Source organism: Lutra lutra, chromosome 5, assembly GCF_902655055.1.
Source record: "Lutra lutra chromosome 5, mLutLut1.2, whole genome shotgun sequence".
Classification (NCBI taxonomy): Eukaryota; Metazoa; Chordata; class Mammalia; order Carnivora; family Mustelidae; genus Lutra; species Lutra lutra.
This window is the reverse complement of record NC_062282.1, coordinates 28960149-28977048: the sequence shown is the minus strand read 5'-3', so window position 1 is coordinate 28977048 and position 16900 is coordinate 28960149. Positions and strand designations below refer to the sequence as shown.

The following is a 16900-nucleotide window of genomic DNA, read 5'->3' as shown; positions in this document are numbered from 1 at the left end:
GAGCCACAAATCAAAGAAGGAACAGGCGTTTTCTGCATCCGCAGCTGGTTGACATCCCAGTGCGGCCTTGCCAGTTTAGCTCACACCAGGAATCCATCCAGATCCATCTTCATGGATAACGGCAGCAGGGAATTACCCACACAGAGTTGGGAATTGGGAGGACTGGGGAAGCTTCTGAAGACAGATAAATAGTCTCCCTTCCAGTGGTTGTGGATGGCTGAGTCCCTCACTGTGGGCCTTTTTAGGAAGATTGTCATTTTGCTCAAGCCATGCAGATACGGGTTTGGGGATATTCTGTTGCTGTGTCTTCCAGAAGCCAATACTTGAGAGGAACGGCACCCAGGATTTCAGAGTCATTCCATTCTTCATTTGTTTCTAGCTGAACTGTTGAGGCTTGGTCTCCTGTTTTGTTTTGTTTTTCAATACTGAACACAAAGACAGGGACACATGGAAATTAAGATGCCAGTCATTTCATCAGTGCAATGAAAAAAGAATCAGATAAGTACTAATCCTACCTCTGCCCCTAACTAACTTATGTTTACATTCTTGGTCAAATCACCCAATCTTCTCTTTTCATCAGTGAAGTGAGAGTTTAACTTGGTCAGCATTTGACAACATTTTTGTAATTCCAAGCCTTTTTCTTTGTGAGATATGATCTCATGAGACTCACTGTGAATTTTAAAAATCATTTCATTATTTCTGCATGGAATATGGCATGAGTTTTAAGTAAAACATGTTTTAAATTTCAAATCAGTAGATTATTAAAAGTTTTCATTTAAATACAACCTAATAATCATCATTACATTACATAAATTCTTACTTTTATCCATTTAAGAAGAGATGCATGTTGTTTGTGTGAAGTATGTAAGAAAAAGTATGATATGTTGACTAATTTCTAAAATGTTACCATTTTGCATATAACTTTGGAACAGGATGTACTATAAATTATAGATTAAATTTTTTATTACATATTATGATATAAAAAGTAAATCAATATTTCTTCTTTGGTATGGTTTATTGAAACCTTGCATTATATATTTTAAAAATAAAATTTATTCTTGCATTTTCTTTCTAAATGATAAACAATGAGAGAAATTTTCAGGTAATTGTTTGCAAGCATTTCTTCTTGAATAAATTAAACATATGAATGGCACTTTATTAGTGAACAGCTTAATTGGATATGCCCATTATTGAATTTTCTCTGTCTAATAATGACCTCTGAAGATTTAAAGACATGCTATATAAAATGCAATGTAAGAACTCTGACAAAATAATGTAATTTACAGATCTAGTGAAAATTATCTATAGGTGAATTTCATAGAACTGCTATTTTCATGTTCCTTAATGACTTGTATATAAAATCAGAGCAATTTTCATTCACTGTCATCAATCAGTGGTCACTTATTAAGTACAATTTAAACAAGATATGCCAAATAAAAACCATTTTAAGTACATAAGAGTAAAAACTACCATTTGTACTGAGAGATAAGTCATCTGAGTGACTGACTCATGAACATGCACTTTGATCTTTGCAACCAACAACATATATTCTCTTCATACATATTTCTCAGCTCTCAAATTCTATTATAAAGGGGAAAATGCTCCAAATTATTTTTATTGATTGATATAAAATTGAAGTGGAAACAGACCCCATCTACCTTTAAAGATACGAACTCCTTGAAACATCTTTGCAAACCCCTGCTGGGGGAAGGGAGATGTTCCTAAAACATTGGAGATACTAGATCCGATCATTTCTAGGGCTCCTTCCAGTTCTAAAATTGCTCACGCCTTCATTTATATATTAATCAGGTAATAAGCATTTCATATACAGCAGACAGAGTAACTAGTTGATTAAGTCACCAGTCAAAAATTTTTAGATGAAGAGATGAATGGGATTTCCTCTAACATTTGGTGGCCATGCTGGTGAAGCTCTTAGGGTATTTTCAGGATTAAATAGTCCTGAAGGATATATTTGTGAAGCTAGAAATGAGAATTAATTCCAAAAACATAAAAGTACCAAAAGGAAGTGGGATTTCTGAATATAATAGCAAATGCTACAGTCCCTAGTCCCTGATGTCAGACAGACCCTAGCTCTAAGGTCAGCCCCAATTCTGGTTGCCCAAGCCTGGCCAAGTTATTTAAATTCATTACGTCAGTTTACTCATTTGTAAACTATAAAATGTGGATAAAAGACATACAACCTATACAGAGATGTTGTGAGGAGTAAATGAGATAATGTTCTCAAAATGCTTAGGGTAGTATTTGAACATAGTAACTTTGCAATACATTTAACTGTAACTAATATTTCCTTATCTGATGCTCCTTCAGTAAGGCAATTGAAAGGAACCTTCTGATGAATTGCCTTTCTTTCAGATTTCTGAGGGGAACTCCTCTTTGCTAAGTGAAAATTTACCAAGTGCCAGAATTTCAGTCCAGCTGACTACCAACCAGAATTGTTTAGGTGCTACATCATTAGGGTAAGTTAATGATGAGGCCACAGAAAGGATACCCTTTTATTCTTGCTTTATCATTATCATCATTTATGGAAAATAGGTTTCTGATACTAGACAGATAAATTGCTAAGATTTCTCTTTTTTTAAGATTTTATTTATTTATTTGAGAGAGAGAGCATGAGCTGGGGGAGAGGCAAACAGAGAGGGAGAAGCAGACTCCCCACTGAGCAGTAGGGAGCCTGATGTGGACTTGATCCCAGGACCCTGGGATCATGACCTGAGCCGAAAGCAGACGCTTAACTGACTGATCCATCCAGGTGCCCCAAATTGCTAAGATTTCTGTTTGAGATTTTCTAAAAGACACAAATTTAAAATGCTTTTCAAAATGTCTCTAATATTTAAAGATTATCGTATTAATATCAGGTTCTCTATTGTTTTGTTGACTTAGGTGAGAATATTTCAAGAACATACAGCTAAATTTTTATTTAGTTAGGAATTAATTATCTGGCTGCTAGATCAGCCTCCCCATTCTCTGGTGCACCCCGCCCCCCGCACCCCACCATCTCTCATTATTTTTAGTGTTATTCCTTATTTATTGACATACATTGGATAGACAACAAAGAAAGCAGTATAAGTGTGCAAAATGGAAGTTAGTATTTACCGGTGTCATCAGCAATGAAGCCATGTTTGATCTTAGAGATGATTAAAATTAGCCATAGAGATAACCAGACTCACATGATTAGGGCCCATGTAGATTCCATAGCACTTACCTATGTTGCACACTGGGGTGCAGTGGGGATCCCAGACCACATCAGCCTACAGATAGCCGCATATCTTTGAGTTTCTCATCATGCAAAACACTTTTTTTTTAAAAGATTTTATTTATTTATTTGACAGACAGAGATCACAAGTAGGCAGAGAGGCAGGCGGAGGGAGAGGTGGAGGCAGGCTCCCTTTAGGGCAGAGAGCCTGATGCGGGGCTTGATCCCAGGACCCCGGGATCATGACCTGAGCTGAAGGCAGAGGCTTAACCCACTGAGCCACCCACGCGCCCCCATGCAAAACACTTTTAACAACAAGAACAAAAAAGTTCCAGGAGGTAAAAACCCAAATTAAACAAAAGCACACTTAAGTATAACAAGATAGATTGGCTGTGCTTTTGTTCTGGAGACCTCTGGTGGCTGAAAGCATCAGTCACTTGGGGAGGAGTGAGAAGAAATGAGAGATCAGAGAGGCTGTGCTGGAAAAGCAAGAAGATAAGGTCTGGGCCAGCCCCTGGTTGATCACACAGCCTGAACAGTGATGGGCATGACATGTGTTTGGAATGGTCTTAGCTAGTGCTGTCACAGCTGTCAAATAATTTAAATATCATCCCTGGGAGGACCTCAGTTTTTCCTTCATTTCTCAGATGCAGATGAACAAGAGTTAGCAGATGTTTTTATGCTTAACATAAATCTGTTAAATCATAGGATTACTTCATGTGCTAAGGTCTAATGTGCCTTTATCCCTATATTAAAGAACAAATGTTCATTTCTTTTCCTTAGATGTCAAGCAAAGGAAGATAAGTATTCTTTTAAAAGTTGCAGTTCTGATTTCGTGTTTGGAGAAAACATGGTGGAAAGAGTTTTGGTAAGAATTTGGCATATGTTTCTATTATAAAAGCTGTCACTTCGAGTTTCTGGAGGCAAATTAATTAAAACAATGTTAAATTGGAGCATACTTTAACTCCTGAGTCCAAAAGCACGTTTTCTTTCTTTAACTGCAAAGATTCTCCTGGGAAGCAAGTTCTGGTTGTTAGAATAATAGGCAGAAACCCACAGAGGAAGGGAATTGTGTAATTATAACATTATTAGTGATGAGAAATATTAAATAGCTCTTCAACGAGTTACACCCAAGGTACCCAAGGAAATCCCAGAATTATCTGCAGTAGATGAGTTAACTGGTAATGATATTTTAATATCAGGTTTTTGATAGCATCTTTCGTAACAAGATGCACTTAAAACCATTTGCCTATTTTTTCTTGTTAACCACAACCCTCCCCTTCAAGCTTTTATGGTGAAAAACATTATCACAACTTTTTTTTTTTCAGGTTTTAAGAGGAAAATCACAGTACTTAACTTGCCTAGGGAAACATACTTGCCAAGTGGAAACCGTTAAGGAGTATTAACCAGCATCCCTATTTAGAAGTGGGCGTCCTCCTCCATGAAGCGGTTGCCACTGTGCCCTCCACAGTGAGGGTGCATGAGGACTACTAATTACATCAAGGATCCACAGGAGGCCACACAGATTTAAAAACCTGTATAGAGGCTCAGAATAACAAAGAACCAACTATGAGGCCTATGTATTCCAAGTTTTTTAGGGCTTTCACAAATCAATCCCTTTTAAGACTTGGTTGATTCTACACCTGCCTCATGTTAAACCTAAATTCTGAGAGTAGTGTCATAGCTTTCTAGCTTAGGAGCACCCTCTGTCACTCTCAAGGTGAAGGGCAAATCCACACTTCTAGGGCTGTTGACCTACATTTTTTAATCTGAACCAGAATGGACCAATTTCCAGAGGGAAATTCTAGGCGATACATTTAGGCACATTTCTTCCATATCGTTTAGTCCTAAATTTGGTACTAGATTAGCCACAGCTTCTGTAAGATGTCACACACATACACACACACACACACACACACACACACACACACACACACACACACACACACAAAACTTTCCAAGCCCCACAGGATCAACTTTAACATCCAATTCAACTTACCAAACATATTTTGTGTTCTCATCATATCCAAAGCTCTGGTGTTGGACTCAAGTTTGGCTGCATATTAACAATCATCTCGTTTTCGTGAGTCTCTAAAGGGTTGCGTATGCCCGGGTATCTCCCCAAACCAATTAGATCAAAGTCTCTGGGTGAGGCTAAGTGTCACGTGATTTGAATGTACAGCCAGGATTGAAAAACACCTGGTGAGTGGCTATGCAAAGATATAGGGAGACACTGTATTCTAGAGGTGCTTACAGTTGAAGAAGAGACAGAGACATGCCTGAGCAAATGAACTACTGTTGGGATTAGAAATTTGGTTGGAGGAGGTACCCGTGTACATTTCCTGTGAGCACTTCCAGTCTGGCTTGCAAAGGAAACAGAGCTTCCTGTCTCTCTAAATTGATAACATCCTAGGATGGCAGGAGCTACAGTGATCACTTGTGTGTGTCCTCTGGTTAATCCTATAATCCTGTGACCTTGTGATTTGGGGGTCAGAATGCCCTCATGACTTGTTTGCTGACCATGTGCTGTCCCAGTGAGTCATGAGACTTTCTGTGCCTTCCTGTTTATTTTCTTAAAATGGATATAATCAAACTCATCTCTACTAGTTTTAACAGAATATCTTAAAAGTTCCAATTAAATGATGTGGAAGAATTTTGAGTTCATAAAGAAAAAGACAGAAACCCAAGTTCTGAAGTGCTGTTCTAATTCCCCCTGTTCTGTAGGGGGCTCTCTGGGATCATAAGTGGCCGGGCAATTGCTCAGTTTTTCTTCCCTGGCCTTGGTTAGAGCACCTGTGCAGGGCCCCAGGTGTGCAGCCTTAAAAGCGATTGTTGGCAGAAGTTATCTCAGAGGAAAAATTAAGATGAGCTCTGAGACAGCGAGTGGGTTCTCTGGGTAACTTGTATGATTATTTTGGATCGAAAGTGAAGTGTTGGGAATACTGAAATACCTTGCAACAGAGATGAGAGTTTCATCTCCTTTATTCAGGTTAGTCTGGTCGTAGCCAGGAACAGCTGCTACCTCCTCTCAGGTCTCTAACCCTCCTCCCCTTGTTCCTGGAATGAGATCCCACCTGACGTAGGCTGGTGGTAACTCCATTACGCTTCCTAAGGATCGGGACCAAGGTCCTATGATGTGACAGGAAGGATTTCCCTGCTGAGCACACAGGGAGCCCAAAACAGAAACATCGCAGTGGGGTTTGTTTGCGTGTTGAAGTAGAAGAAAGAAAGCTGTAGAGATACAATACAGTAATGTATTTTTTTCCCTCATCTAGGATACTCAACATCTCACCCATCCTCAACTTGAAAATGACTCATACACTAAGGAAAAACCCTTCACATCCACTCTAGAATTTCCTGCCAACTCTCCAAATTCAAGTAAGAATTATTTCATTTGTTAAAAAATTTTTTTTGATTCAATTAGTGTGTTTCCTGTTTTCCTATGTCATTTGTTTAATATCTATAAAATAAAAAAACAATAATGCAGTGCTTTAAAACTTTTGGGTAAAAAATTAAAGCATACAGATATGGTTGTATGATACATAAGCTTAGATTTTTTTTTTTACTTGAGGCTATGAGAAATTAAAGAGATGTATCTAAACTCGGGTAGTTTCACTTTTGGGAAACGCTCAATTTTTTTTTTTTTTTAAGATTTCGTTTATTTATTTGAGATAGAGATAGAGAGCACACACAAGCATGGGGGGGTGGCAGAGAAAGAGGGAGAAGCAGGCTCCCCCTGATCAAGGGGGCTCATCTGGAGTTCGATCCCAGGACCCTGAGATCATGATCTGAGCTGAAGGCAGATGTTCAACAGACTAAGCCACCCAGGCGCCCTGGGAAACACTCATTGTTATAAAAAGCTAAGGGGACATGTATATTCATGGGGACAATGAAGAGCTTGTACAGTAGAGAAAATGAGGTCTTTTATGTGTCTTTTCTCCCTCTTTTTTTCTTAGGCACAGACTCTGTTAAAAATATATCCTTAATTGAATCAGCTGCTGCTTTCTTTTCTACACCGTCTCCCAAATGCTTGCTAGAGAAAATTGATGTTGTAACAGGGGAAGAAGCAGAGCATAATGTATTAAAGGTCTGTATATCACCCGGTGCTCTTTCTGACAGCACGTGTATACATGAAGCCAATTTCTATACGCAGGAACACCTTTACAAATAAAGGCAGAAATATAATTTTCTTGAAGACAAAGCTGCTTCAATAAAAACGTGAGAGGCTTCCAAAGACGAAGCCAACATTTTGTTGTATTCATATGTTAGTATATATAATTTTCAGAAATTTGGATGGTTGGGTTTAAAAGCGTTCACGTTCGTCTGTTAGAAGACAGCCAGGCACCCTGTCTTAAAACAACTTCAGACCCATGTTTTACACTTCTCATGCCTACTTTTATAATCAGTGCTATCATCCTATGATTTAAAAGTTCTACTTACCCTGGACATTTTTAAATGATAAGATGAATAAATTTCAGTTCAAGGTAATTAAAAAAATTCTGCTCGTCCTTGAAAAGTTCTTCTATATAAGTTTTGGACTTCATATAAAGCAAGACTTTCATAGTGGTATCCAGTATTATATACATAGGATTTGAATGTTAATTGCCCTAGGGATCAGCCAAGGCAGAGGAAATGTAATTACTATGACATAATCGTTTTTCAACAAGGTGCAGGTTTCCCTTTCTCTTTCTCCATCTGCATTTACCCCCCAAATCTTTCCATTTCTCTCCTCCAATGATTTACTGATACATTTGACGGTACAAGTGTGCTTCAAGCCTAACTCTCAGATCAGATTAAACTGAGATTAAGTGAAGTAATTGCTAGCTGTTGAGGCCCTGGCAGGCTGTATTTTTAACAAGTCATCTCGGTGATTCTTATACACTGTAATACTTAATTTTGGTAAGCATTAAATTATAGTATGGTACTCTGGGGTATCACATCTAGTTTTGATGCTGTGTTCTTCAAAAATTTTTAAACATGCAAATAGTTTCACTAATCCTTTACTTTCACGTAAGTTACATAGCTCAAATAACATTAATTTCATTTAAAAGTTGGTACACATTAATATATTGTTAAGTGATGCAGAAAATAGGTATGGTATTCTGCCATTTACAGAAAAATTAAGGGACATACGTATTGGCATGTATGTACATGCAAATATCTCTAGAAAGAGAAACAAAATACCAGCAACAGCGATCACCTGTTGCAGGGGGTGGAAACTGACAGATGGAGAAGTAGGGCTGGGAAGGACTTTCCACTTTGTACATCTTTTTGCTTTTTGATGTTTGAACTATTCAAAAATTGCATGTTTTAAAAGTTAAACAAATTTTTAAAGCTGGTTTACAAATCATTAACAGAGGTTATTCTGGTAAAATCAGACAAGAAAAAGTGTTACAGCATAGGAAAGAAATCACTTTGAAAAAAAATTTTTTTTAATATATTTGACATTTTAAAAAATTGTCCTTTAGATCAACTGCAAGCTTTTTATATTCAACAAAACAACACAGTCCTGGACTGAAAGGGGCAGAGGAACTTTGAGGCTGAATGACACAGCAAGCAGTGACTGTGGAACATTCCAGTCAAGACTAAGTAAGGAATTGTTTTGTACAGCCACCCACTCTTTCTCAGAGTAAAAATTGCCAATAGATACACATCATCTTCTGGAGATGTGTTATCAGAGTCAATAAATCAGACTGTTGAAAGCAATGTTGTTTCTAATGTGCTATAGCAGCTTCGTGTTTGGAGCAGGCTCTGGTTCTGCCTCTATCACTGACTAACTAGTGACCTTGGACTAGGTACTTAATCTCTCCCGCCCTAGTTACATCAGTTTCCAATGGGGAGACTAGTACTCCGTGACTAATTGAGCAACTGGGAGAATTCCATGAGATAATGCACTTCAGCAGCTCTGAGCAAGCCCAGCACACACCTCAACCGTAATCTCCGTGTGACTTAAAGGTGTGTGATGACATTAGTTTTGAAGGAAAAATAGTTTTTCAAAAGAGAGTATTTGCCCTGGCATTTCTTCTTGGCATTCTACATAGGGCGTGTAGCTTGAGATGAAGGGCCAGTTTCCCAGGAAATAAAAGTGTATGGTTACTGATATCCAGAGCGATGGTGAGAATCTGGTCGGTCAAACTGAAAGACTCAGAAAGTTTTTGGCATCCGAAAAGACACACTGGGCTTTGTTCAGAGGCCCAAACTGAAAGTGGGCACCCTGGGCAGGGTGGGTAGGTTTCCTGGTCAACACTGGGAAGTCAAAGCTGTGGAGGGGACCCTTGGTAGAAGTTGGATTCACATATATGGATGTTTACTGAGCTTCAGATATCGAGCTCGAGAACCCAGTAAGGAACAGAATTCAGACTAAAAGAATAGGAACTGGGTCTTCAGTTCTATAACTGGCAAATAGGTTTCCAAATAACCCAACCAAGCATTATTCCCAAGGCAGGATGCTAGTTGTTTTCTACTCTTGTTCCACGCCACTCTTTCTACTGCCTGCCAAAATTTGTGATGCATGGTGTTTACATTGCTGGGTACCTTGATTTTCTTTTATATGGTATATCATGATCACCTTTCCACATCAGTAATTCTCTTTCTTCCCAATTCTTAATGGGTTCATAATATTATCTTGAATAGCCATGTCATCATTTATTTCGCTACTTCCATTTTTTGAATGTCTAAAGCCCAGTTTTCACCACTGTAAGCAATTCTTGGATAAATATTCTTCAGACCACTAGGTCCTCAAAGGAGTTCTAAAATTTTCATCATTTTTTAATACTATAGTAAAAAAATAAATTCCAGCTTTTAAGCTAAAAATAGTCCTCCAACATAATACAGCTTGGTTGGAAAACCAACTTATAATCAAGCCAAATTACAACTTCATAGTGAAAATACAGTCTGAAAAACAACTGTAATGATTGACTTTGCTTTCAAAAATAGCACATTCCCCAGGAAGGTCAAGGAATCCACTGTTCTGTATTCTTATATATTTACCTTCCCATTTTAGTTATGCGCAATCAAGGCAGCCTGAGGCTGATTCTCAATAGCAAACTCTGGGCTCAAATGGAGATCCAAAGAGCGAACCACAAAAATTTGCGAATAACAGCTACTGATTTAGAAGACTATAGCATCAAAGTGTTTTTAATTCAGGTAAGTAACAAAGTTCAGTGATAGAGAATTACTCTACTACATTTCTAGGTCTCTGCAATTGCAAATTTAATTTCATTGTAACCTGTACCACTAGCAAAAAACAAACAAACGTCATCCATTGATTTTGGTTGTTTGCAGTTTAATATAAGTTTTAAATTTTATATGAAATTTATAGCTTGACACCAAAATCTATGATAATCAGTTGGTATATGTCCTGAGACACTGGTATTGATATATGCTTCAAACCTTCACATTTTTCTTTACCATTGAAATTATATCAACAATCTTACTAAGTTACCAAAGGGACTGTTGTCAAGATGGGCTCCTAGGAGTCCAGGGGAATACACAGCCCAGCACTTATACCGAATGCTGAAACTAAGAAGGCTTTGCAATCACTAGAAAGGAACCAGTGAGAAATGGAAAAACACAGGGCTAGTAAATTAGGAAAAAAAAAAAAAAAAAACAGTCCAAGAGCAAATTCCCATTCTGGACATGAGTCAGTCTCCAAGGTAACAGGATGGGAGCACAGCCTTCGTTTTTCCTGGCAGCAAGAATGCTTGACCTCAAATACAAGATCCAGGCACAAAAGAGAGAGAGCTGGCAGGAATCAGACCAGAAAAAAGGCTAGGTTTCTACATAGGCTGAGACCCAGAAGACTGAGTACTCATGTGACCCAGGCAGAGGGTAACAGTACAAGTAAATTAGCTCCCATATAGTACTGGGGGGGAAAAAAGTTGCCAAGTGCCCAATGATGAAAAACCAAAGGTTTTATTAACTCCCAGTAAGAGTACTCTTAGGTGTAAGTGATGCTGACTATTAAGATGTTAGAGTAAGAGCAAGCCCAGACGCTGTTCATCATTTAGGGAGCCAATCCCTATTACTCTGCCCGGCTGGGTCCCCCAACCTTGAGCAAGGAAAGCAGCCTCCTTGTTGCTAATACTGCGGCCGAGACCAATAGCCAAGATGGGATTGTGCTGTTCGATATCTGGCACACGCTGACTCTGTAAATTGTAGGATACCTGCTACAGAGAAGCAAACTATATGAAAATAAAAATCACCGCAATTTCCTATCCAACAGATGGTCACTACTAACATTTTTGTCATATATTTTAGCATATACGTGTGTGCGTACCTATGTATGTATTGTACAAACTGTATGATCTGCAGGTAGCTCATTTAGATCTCTGAACTTGATTTTACTCATCTGCCAGATAAAGATAATAGTAATATACTTTATAAAGTGGTTGAATAGATAAGAATGCTAATATTTGATTATGAAGTACATGTATGTAACCTTTTCACTCATGAATGAAAATGAGTGTTTTCATGTCATTAAATAGTTCGGTCTTTAAGAAATCTTTTAACAGGTGAAAAGAATTCTATTATGCACCCTAATTTATTTCCACTAATTCTACTTTATTAAGTACTTAGGTAATTTACTGTCTTTTGTTACTATAAATTCTGCAAGGAAGTTGTAAGGAATTCTCTGTGTACATACATGTTAATTTTCTTGGGATAAGGTTTTGACTTGTCTTGACAAATTTCTCTTCAGAAAAACTGAATCCATTTTCATTCTCACCAGCATTTTCTTATGGTACTTCTTGGGAATTATAATTCTTTTAAGCACTGAAAATTTGTTATTCAAAAAATATATCATTGTGATTTTATTTTTAATTTCTTGTTCTGAATTTCTTGAATGGATATTTCTGAATGAATTTGGCAAAAGGCAATATGTTAACTAGTGGAAAACATATTTAAATTTTAATGTTAGAAAGTCAAGGTGACAGAGTAGTATTTATATTTCAATTGCAAATACTCTTTCAGTATTTATTAACTTACTAAGAAAAAAATTACACCTTTGCATATATTGTAAAAAATGAAATCAGTCAAGTCAATAATTATTTTCTCAACATTTACTATATAACATTTAGCACAATATGAGGAACAAAAAATATTCTATTTAACTTTTAGTTATTTTCTCCCAAAGTAATTAAGGAAACTTAAGAACATTCAAATGAAAAAATATAATTTTAACCCTTCTCCCAAAAAGTTGGCATGTAGTTTGTTCAACCCTCAATTTCTTGGCTTTGAAAAGTAAGACAGCTTTCTGGAAGATTAGCAAAGAGAAAAATTTACCTAGATTCTCTTTGAAATTGTGAAAACGTAAAAAAAAAAAAGTAAACCGCTGCCATGTCACCTAAAAAGAACATTGACTTTGATGGCAAAGATCTGGCATTCAAGCCCAGTCATTTGCGGACTAGCTATATTCACTCACACAAGTCATTGTACCTTTCTGAGCCATAATCTCCTCCTCTGTAGAGGGAAGTGGGAAATGAGTATATACTGAATACTTGTGCTGGGTGCTTTTGCTAATAGAGGTGAAATAAATAATTCACTCATGGTTTTATTGTAAGGATTGAAAAAAAAAAAAGAATGGAGTAACCATAACTGTTATACCAATGTTATTGTTACCATCATTTTTTATATTAATCGCATCCATAAAAACAGCATAGAAAATACTGAGAGGAAGGACTTCTGATGTATTTCTGATACAATATTGTAAGGGTGGCTCTGTGGCCCAATGGATGGCACACTGAATTTCTGTGATGCAATATTACAGACTGCTCTAATGAGCTCTGTTTTCCCACTGAGCTGGGAGGCTTGCACAGAATGTTTAAACACAGTCATGTAAAGGAAAGGCAGTCTTTTTTCATCCACCCTACACTTTTCTACAGTGTAAAACAGTGGAGAAAGGATAGTCTTAAATTCAAATGGAAATTTTAAATCACAGGGTGCCTGGGTGGCTCAGTTATTAAGTGTCTGCCTTTGGCTAGGGGCATGATCCCAGGGTTCTGGGATAGAGCCCTGCATCAGGCTTCCTGCTCAGGTGGAACCCTACTTCTCTCTCCCATTCCCCTGCTTGTGTTCCCTCTCTTGCTGTCTCTGACAAATAAATAAATAAATAAATAAATAAATAAATAAAATCTTAAAAAAAGAAATTTTAAATCATAGAATTTCATTTCTCAGTTTAAAATGCACAAATTGGGACCTGTTATAAGATTATCACTTTCAGATTCAATTTGTTTCAAGATGAGTGGCTTTTTGCTCTTTAAGTTTTAGGGTTATTTATAGTCTAGATTTATGCCATTTGATCCCTTCCTTGTTAATAGTGAAAGATTAAAAAATCTCTAAAATGTGGCTATTGCTAAGTTATTTATACTTTTTTTTTTTTTTAAAGTGGGGGGGTGGGGTGGGGAAGCAGACTCTCCACTGTAGAGAGAGCCCAATGCGGGACTCGATCCTAGGACCCTGAGATCACGACCTGAGCCAAAGGCAGAGACTTAACCCACTGAGACACCCAGGTGCCCCAGTTATTTATACTCTTAAAATTTTAGTTTCTTTATTTGGGGGAGGCAGGAAGAGGGCAGAGGGAGAAGGGGAGAGAGACTCTCAAGCAGACTCACACTGAGTTGTGTGAAGCCTGACATGGGGCTCGATCTCCAGACCCTGAGATCATGGCCCGAGCTGAAATCAAGAATTGGCTGAACCACCCAGGTGCCCTATTTATATTCTTAACAACTTAATTTTCTTCATGCAGGCCAGCGCCAAAGACATAGGATGTCTGTACGCAGCAATACATCACCGGCTCCTTGCCCTTCGGAGCTTCAATAAACAGAAAGATGTAAATCAAGCTGAAAGCCAGTCAGAATCAATCCTGCAACAATTAAACTGCGAGAGCTGTGATGAGGATGAGGATGATTTCCTCCAAGTCACTAAAAATAGATCAGGTAAATAACTTTTCTTTTCTTAGGTCAGTGGTTTAAGAAAGAAATTTTCTGCACAATCCTAATACATGAACTAGATTTTTGTAAAGTGGAACTTATCTATTTAAAGCGGATGGGAATTAGAGTCCTAGCTCTTTGGATCAGAGGAATGGGTTTGGAAGTCATTGTCTTCTGTGTATGGCCTTCATTAGGATTTTGCCAAAATTCCTCTTCACTGTGATGCCCATATGTCATTTGCATATAGAGTTAATAAAAATGCCATAAAGTCTTACACTGAAGACTTACACTGAAACTAACCCATTTATTCATATTTCTCACTTGTTCTCATTTTCCTATTATTGGCTATAATAGAAGAAATCATAAATACATCATAAAGGTAAAAGCACATTACGATGAAGCCCACCAGACAGATCTGACTTGAAATACTGAGACTCCTATTTGTCTCCTTTTTGGAATTTGACTGCTTTATTCTCAATGACTTTTTTTTTGCCTATGGCAAGCAGTACTATTTTTTTTATTGGGTCAAGATTCATGAATTGAGCAAGGTTCAATTGGAACCAGTTGTTAGTAGATTTTTAGGTTTCAGTGCTTGTCCTGATGATAGATTTAAAACAAAAATTTATCATTATTTTTGGAGAGAAATATGGTCAAGGAAATAATAAGACCAGCTTTGCTATATAAATGGTGCCAAGTATGTTCAGTAATAGTTTCATTTGGGCCTGAATTCTGCTCTACAAAGAACTGAGTAACATCCTTACAAAGACAGTGTATTAACATTTTTCCAACCTTTAATCATTTTAAATCTTAAAAGTAACTTAATCATACATAGTTTAAGAATCTACCACAGGACATGTGCAAAACTTGATGAAATATCTTCCTTTGCCTAATCCTAAGAATGTAATCAAGAAGAAAAATGCACAGAATATGCAGCCCAGGAATATAAACTGCTTGACTAAAGTGAGCCAGACAACTACGTGAATATGATTTTTCTTGTCACTATTAAACAAATGGTTTCTTTAAAGTGTTCTTTAAAGTGTGTGAGATCTATATATAAAATTATCTTTTATAATGCATATATTGTCAATAAAATGGGGTCTATTGGAAAATGAATTGGTATCCATCAAAAATGTTAATTTGAAATAGGATTAAATGGCAAAATTTTCTCATCAACAAAAGTCACACTTAGGAAATCTGTATTTTATTATATTCCATTTTAGGAAAGAGGATTATTCAACTCTCTTCATACAAAATGAGAAACAATGGAAATAATGCAAAGTACATGTCAATCATAGGAACCCATCCTTCCCCTGCCATTTTCTTTTTTCACCTGGTATTTTCTCCAGGAGGTGTTACATACAAATGCTAAACTGTTAGGAAAGCAATAAAAAGTCTATTTTTTTAAACTTTGTTGCCCATGAATTAAGGAAAGGTTTAATTATCTGAAATGTCACGTTTAAAATTAGTAACATTTCCAAATGTTACATATAAAATGTATATTCTATATATCGCATTTCCTCATAGTAAGCATAGTCATGCATATTCATGTTCAGTTGTGTTCAATATTAAATGTAATCCGAATATAACATTTTATAATATTTTGAATTTATATCACAGATCCTTCTAGGTGGACTCACAGACAGTCTGTTGCCTGTTCATGAGCACCATCTACCATAAACCTGACAACATCTACAAAAGGATTGGTCACCTTACTGAAAATACTAAGCCATCCTAACGAAATGAGAAGATCCTATTAATTCCTTGAAGAATTTTTATAGCAAAGTTCATGAAAGATAATTTGTTGCAATTAAGATTTTTCTCTTATATAGTTTAGTAATTGCAGGATTTTACATTTTGTTTATTGTGGAGAAAATGACAGAATTGAAGAAATACACGGACTTTGGAAGTTCAAAATTTATCATTTTTGAAGAAGCTAATTTAGAATAGGATTTGATAACTAATTTGGACTATTCATCACATTGGTGGATATAATAGTTAAAATAAATTGCTGTATTTGATAAATGTTTAAGTAAAATGTTTTTCAGTCATACATTGTCTGGTCATAAAACAAATATTTTACAAGATTTCTAGTCATTTCTTCCAAAACAGTATAACTGCATACTAACATTTCATTAAGTCATGTTTCTCTTCTGGGAAATGTGTATTTTCATGTAACCTTTAGATTTACTAATATGTTAAGATTATATATTCATGGTATCAATTCCTTTAAAGATAGTATTGTTCTTGGACTTGTATCCATTGCACCTTGTATATGCTTGACAACAGTCCAGCATCCAATAGTTGTAGAAGGGATGAACAAAATATTAACTATGTAAAACACAGTAAGTATATAAGAAGTAAACTATGTTAACTTGTTCTTTGCTTTATGTAATTAAATTGTCATTAATAGTCTAATGGGTATAGTCGTATAGAGACCTTTAAAAAAAAAAAACAAATATATTCATATATACCCAAATGAAATTTGTTCTTAAATGCTGTTACTGTGGTGGACTATAGTAACTTCAACAGTTGTGCAACAAAGTTCTGATGCTCCTCTTTTGAGATTTGTCTCAGAGACACTTTATGAGTTACACACAAAAATTAGGGCTTCTAGCCATATTTCATTTTTCAATCCAGTTTGATCACCCTATGACTTCAAAATGACTTTTGATCATGATTTCTAAATATTCCCTTATTAGAAGCATCTTAGTTTTCTCAGGGTGCCATAACGAAATGCCACACTGTGCAGCTTCAACAA

General features: G+C 36.6%; 1 protein-coding gene and 1 long non-coding RNA gene across 6 annotated transcripts in view; one reads left to right on the top strand and one right to left on the bottom strand.

Annotated features, from left to right (window-relative positions):
* The window catches only part of RANBP3L (RAN binding protein 3 like), a 45888-nt gene extending 29249 nt beyond the window's left edge, over positions 1-16639 (top strand). For 4 of the 5 annotated variants that reach the window (XM_047730662.1, XM_047730661.1, XM_047730660.1 and 1 more), the window contains 8 exons: positions 2374-2477; positions 3998-4082; positions 6490-6592; positions 7171-7301; positions 8683-8803; positions 10218-10360; positions 13959-14148; positions 15760-16639. In XM_047730662.1, coding sequence (XP_047586618.1) covers positions 2374-2477; positions 3998-4082; positions 6490-6592; positions 7171-7301; positions 8683-8803; positions 10218-10360; positions 13959-14148; positions 15760-15803 — 921 coding nt within the window. In that variant the 3' untranslated portion in view covers positions 15804-16639. The remainder of the gene's footprint in view (positions 1-2373; positions 2478-3997; positions 4083-6489; positions 6593-7170; positions 7302-8682; positions 8804-10217; positions 10361-13958; positions 14149-15759) is intronic. The other variant, XM_047730664.1, reaches the window with a different exon arrangement.
* LOC125100480 (uncharacterized) lies at positions 132-5671 on the bottom strand. The gene is made up of 3 exons (XR_007127566.1): positions 5214-5671; positions 3224-3269; positions 132-425 (listed from the first exon to the last, which is right to left on the bottom strand). It is a non-coding gene; the product is annotated as an uncharacterized LOC125100480 (long non-coding RNA).
* Positions 16640-16900: the final 261 nt, after the last annotated feature.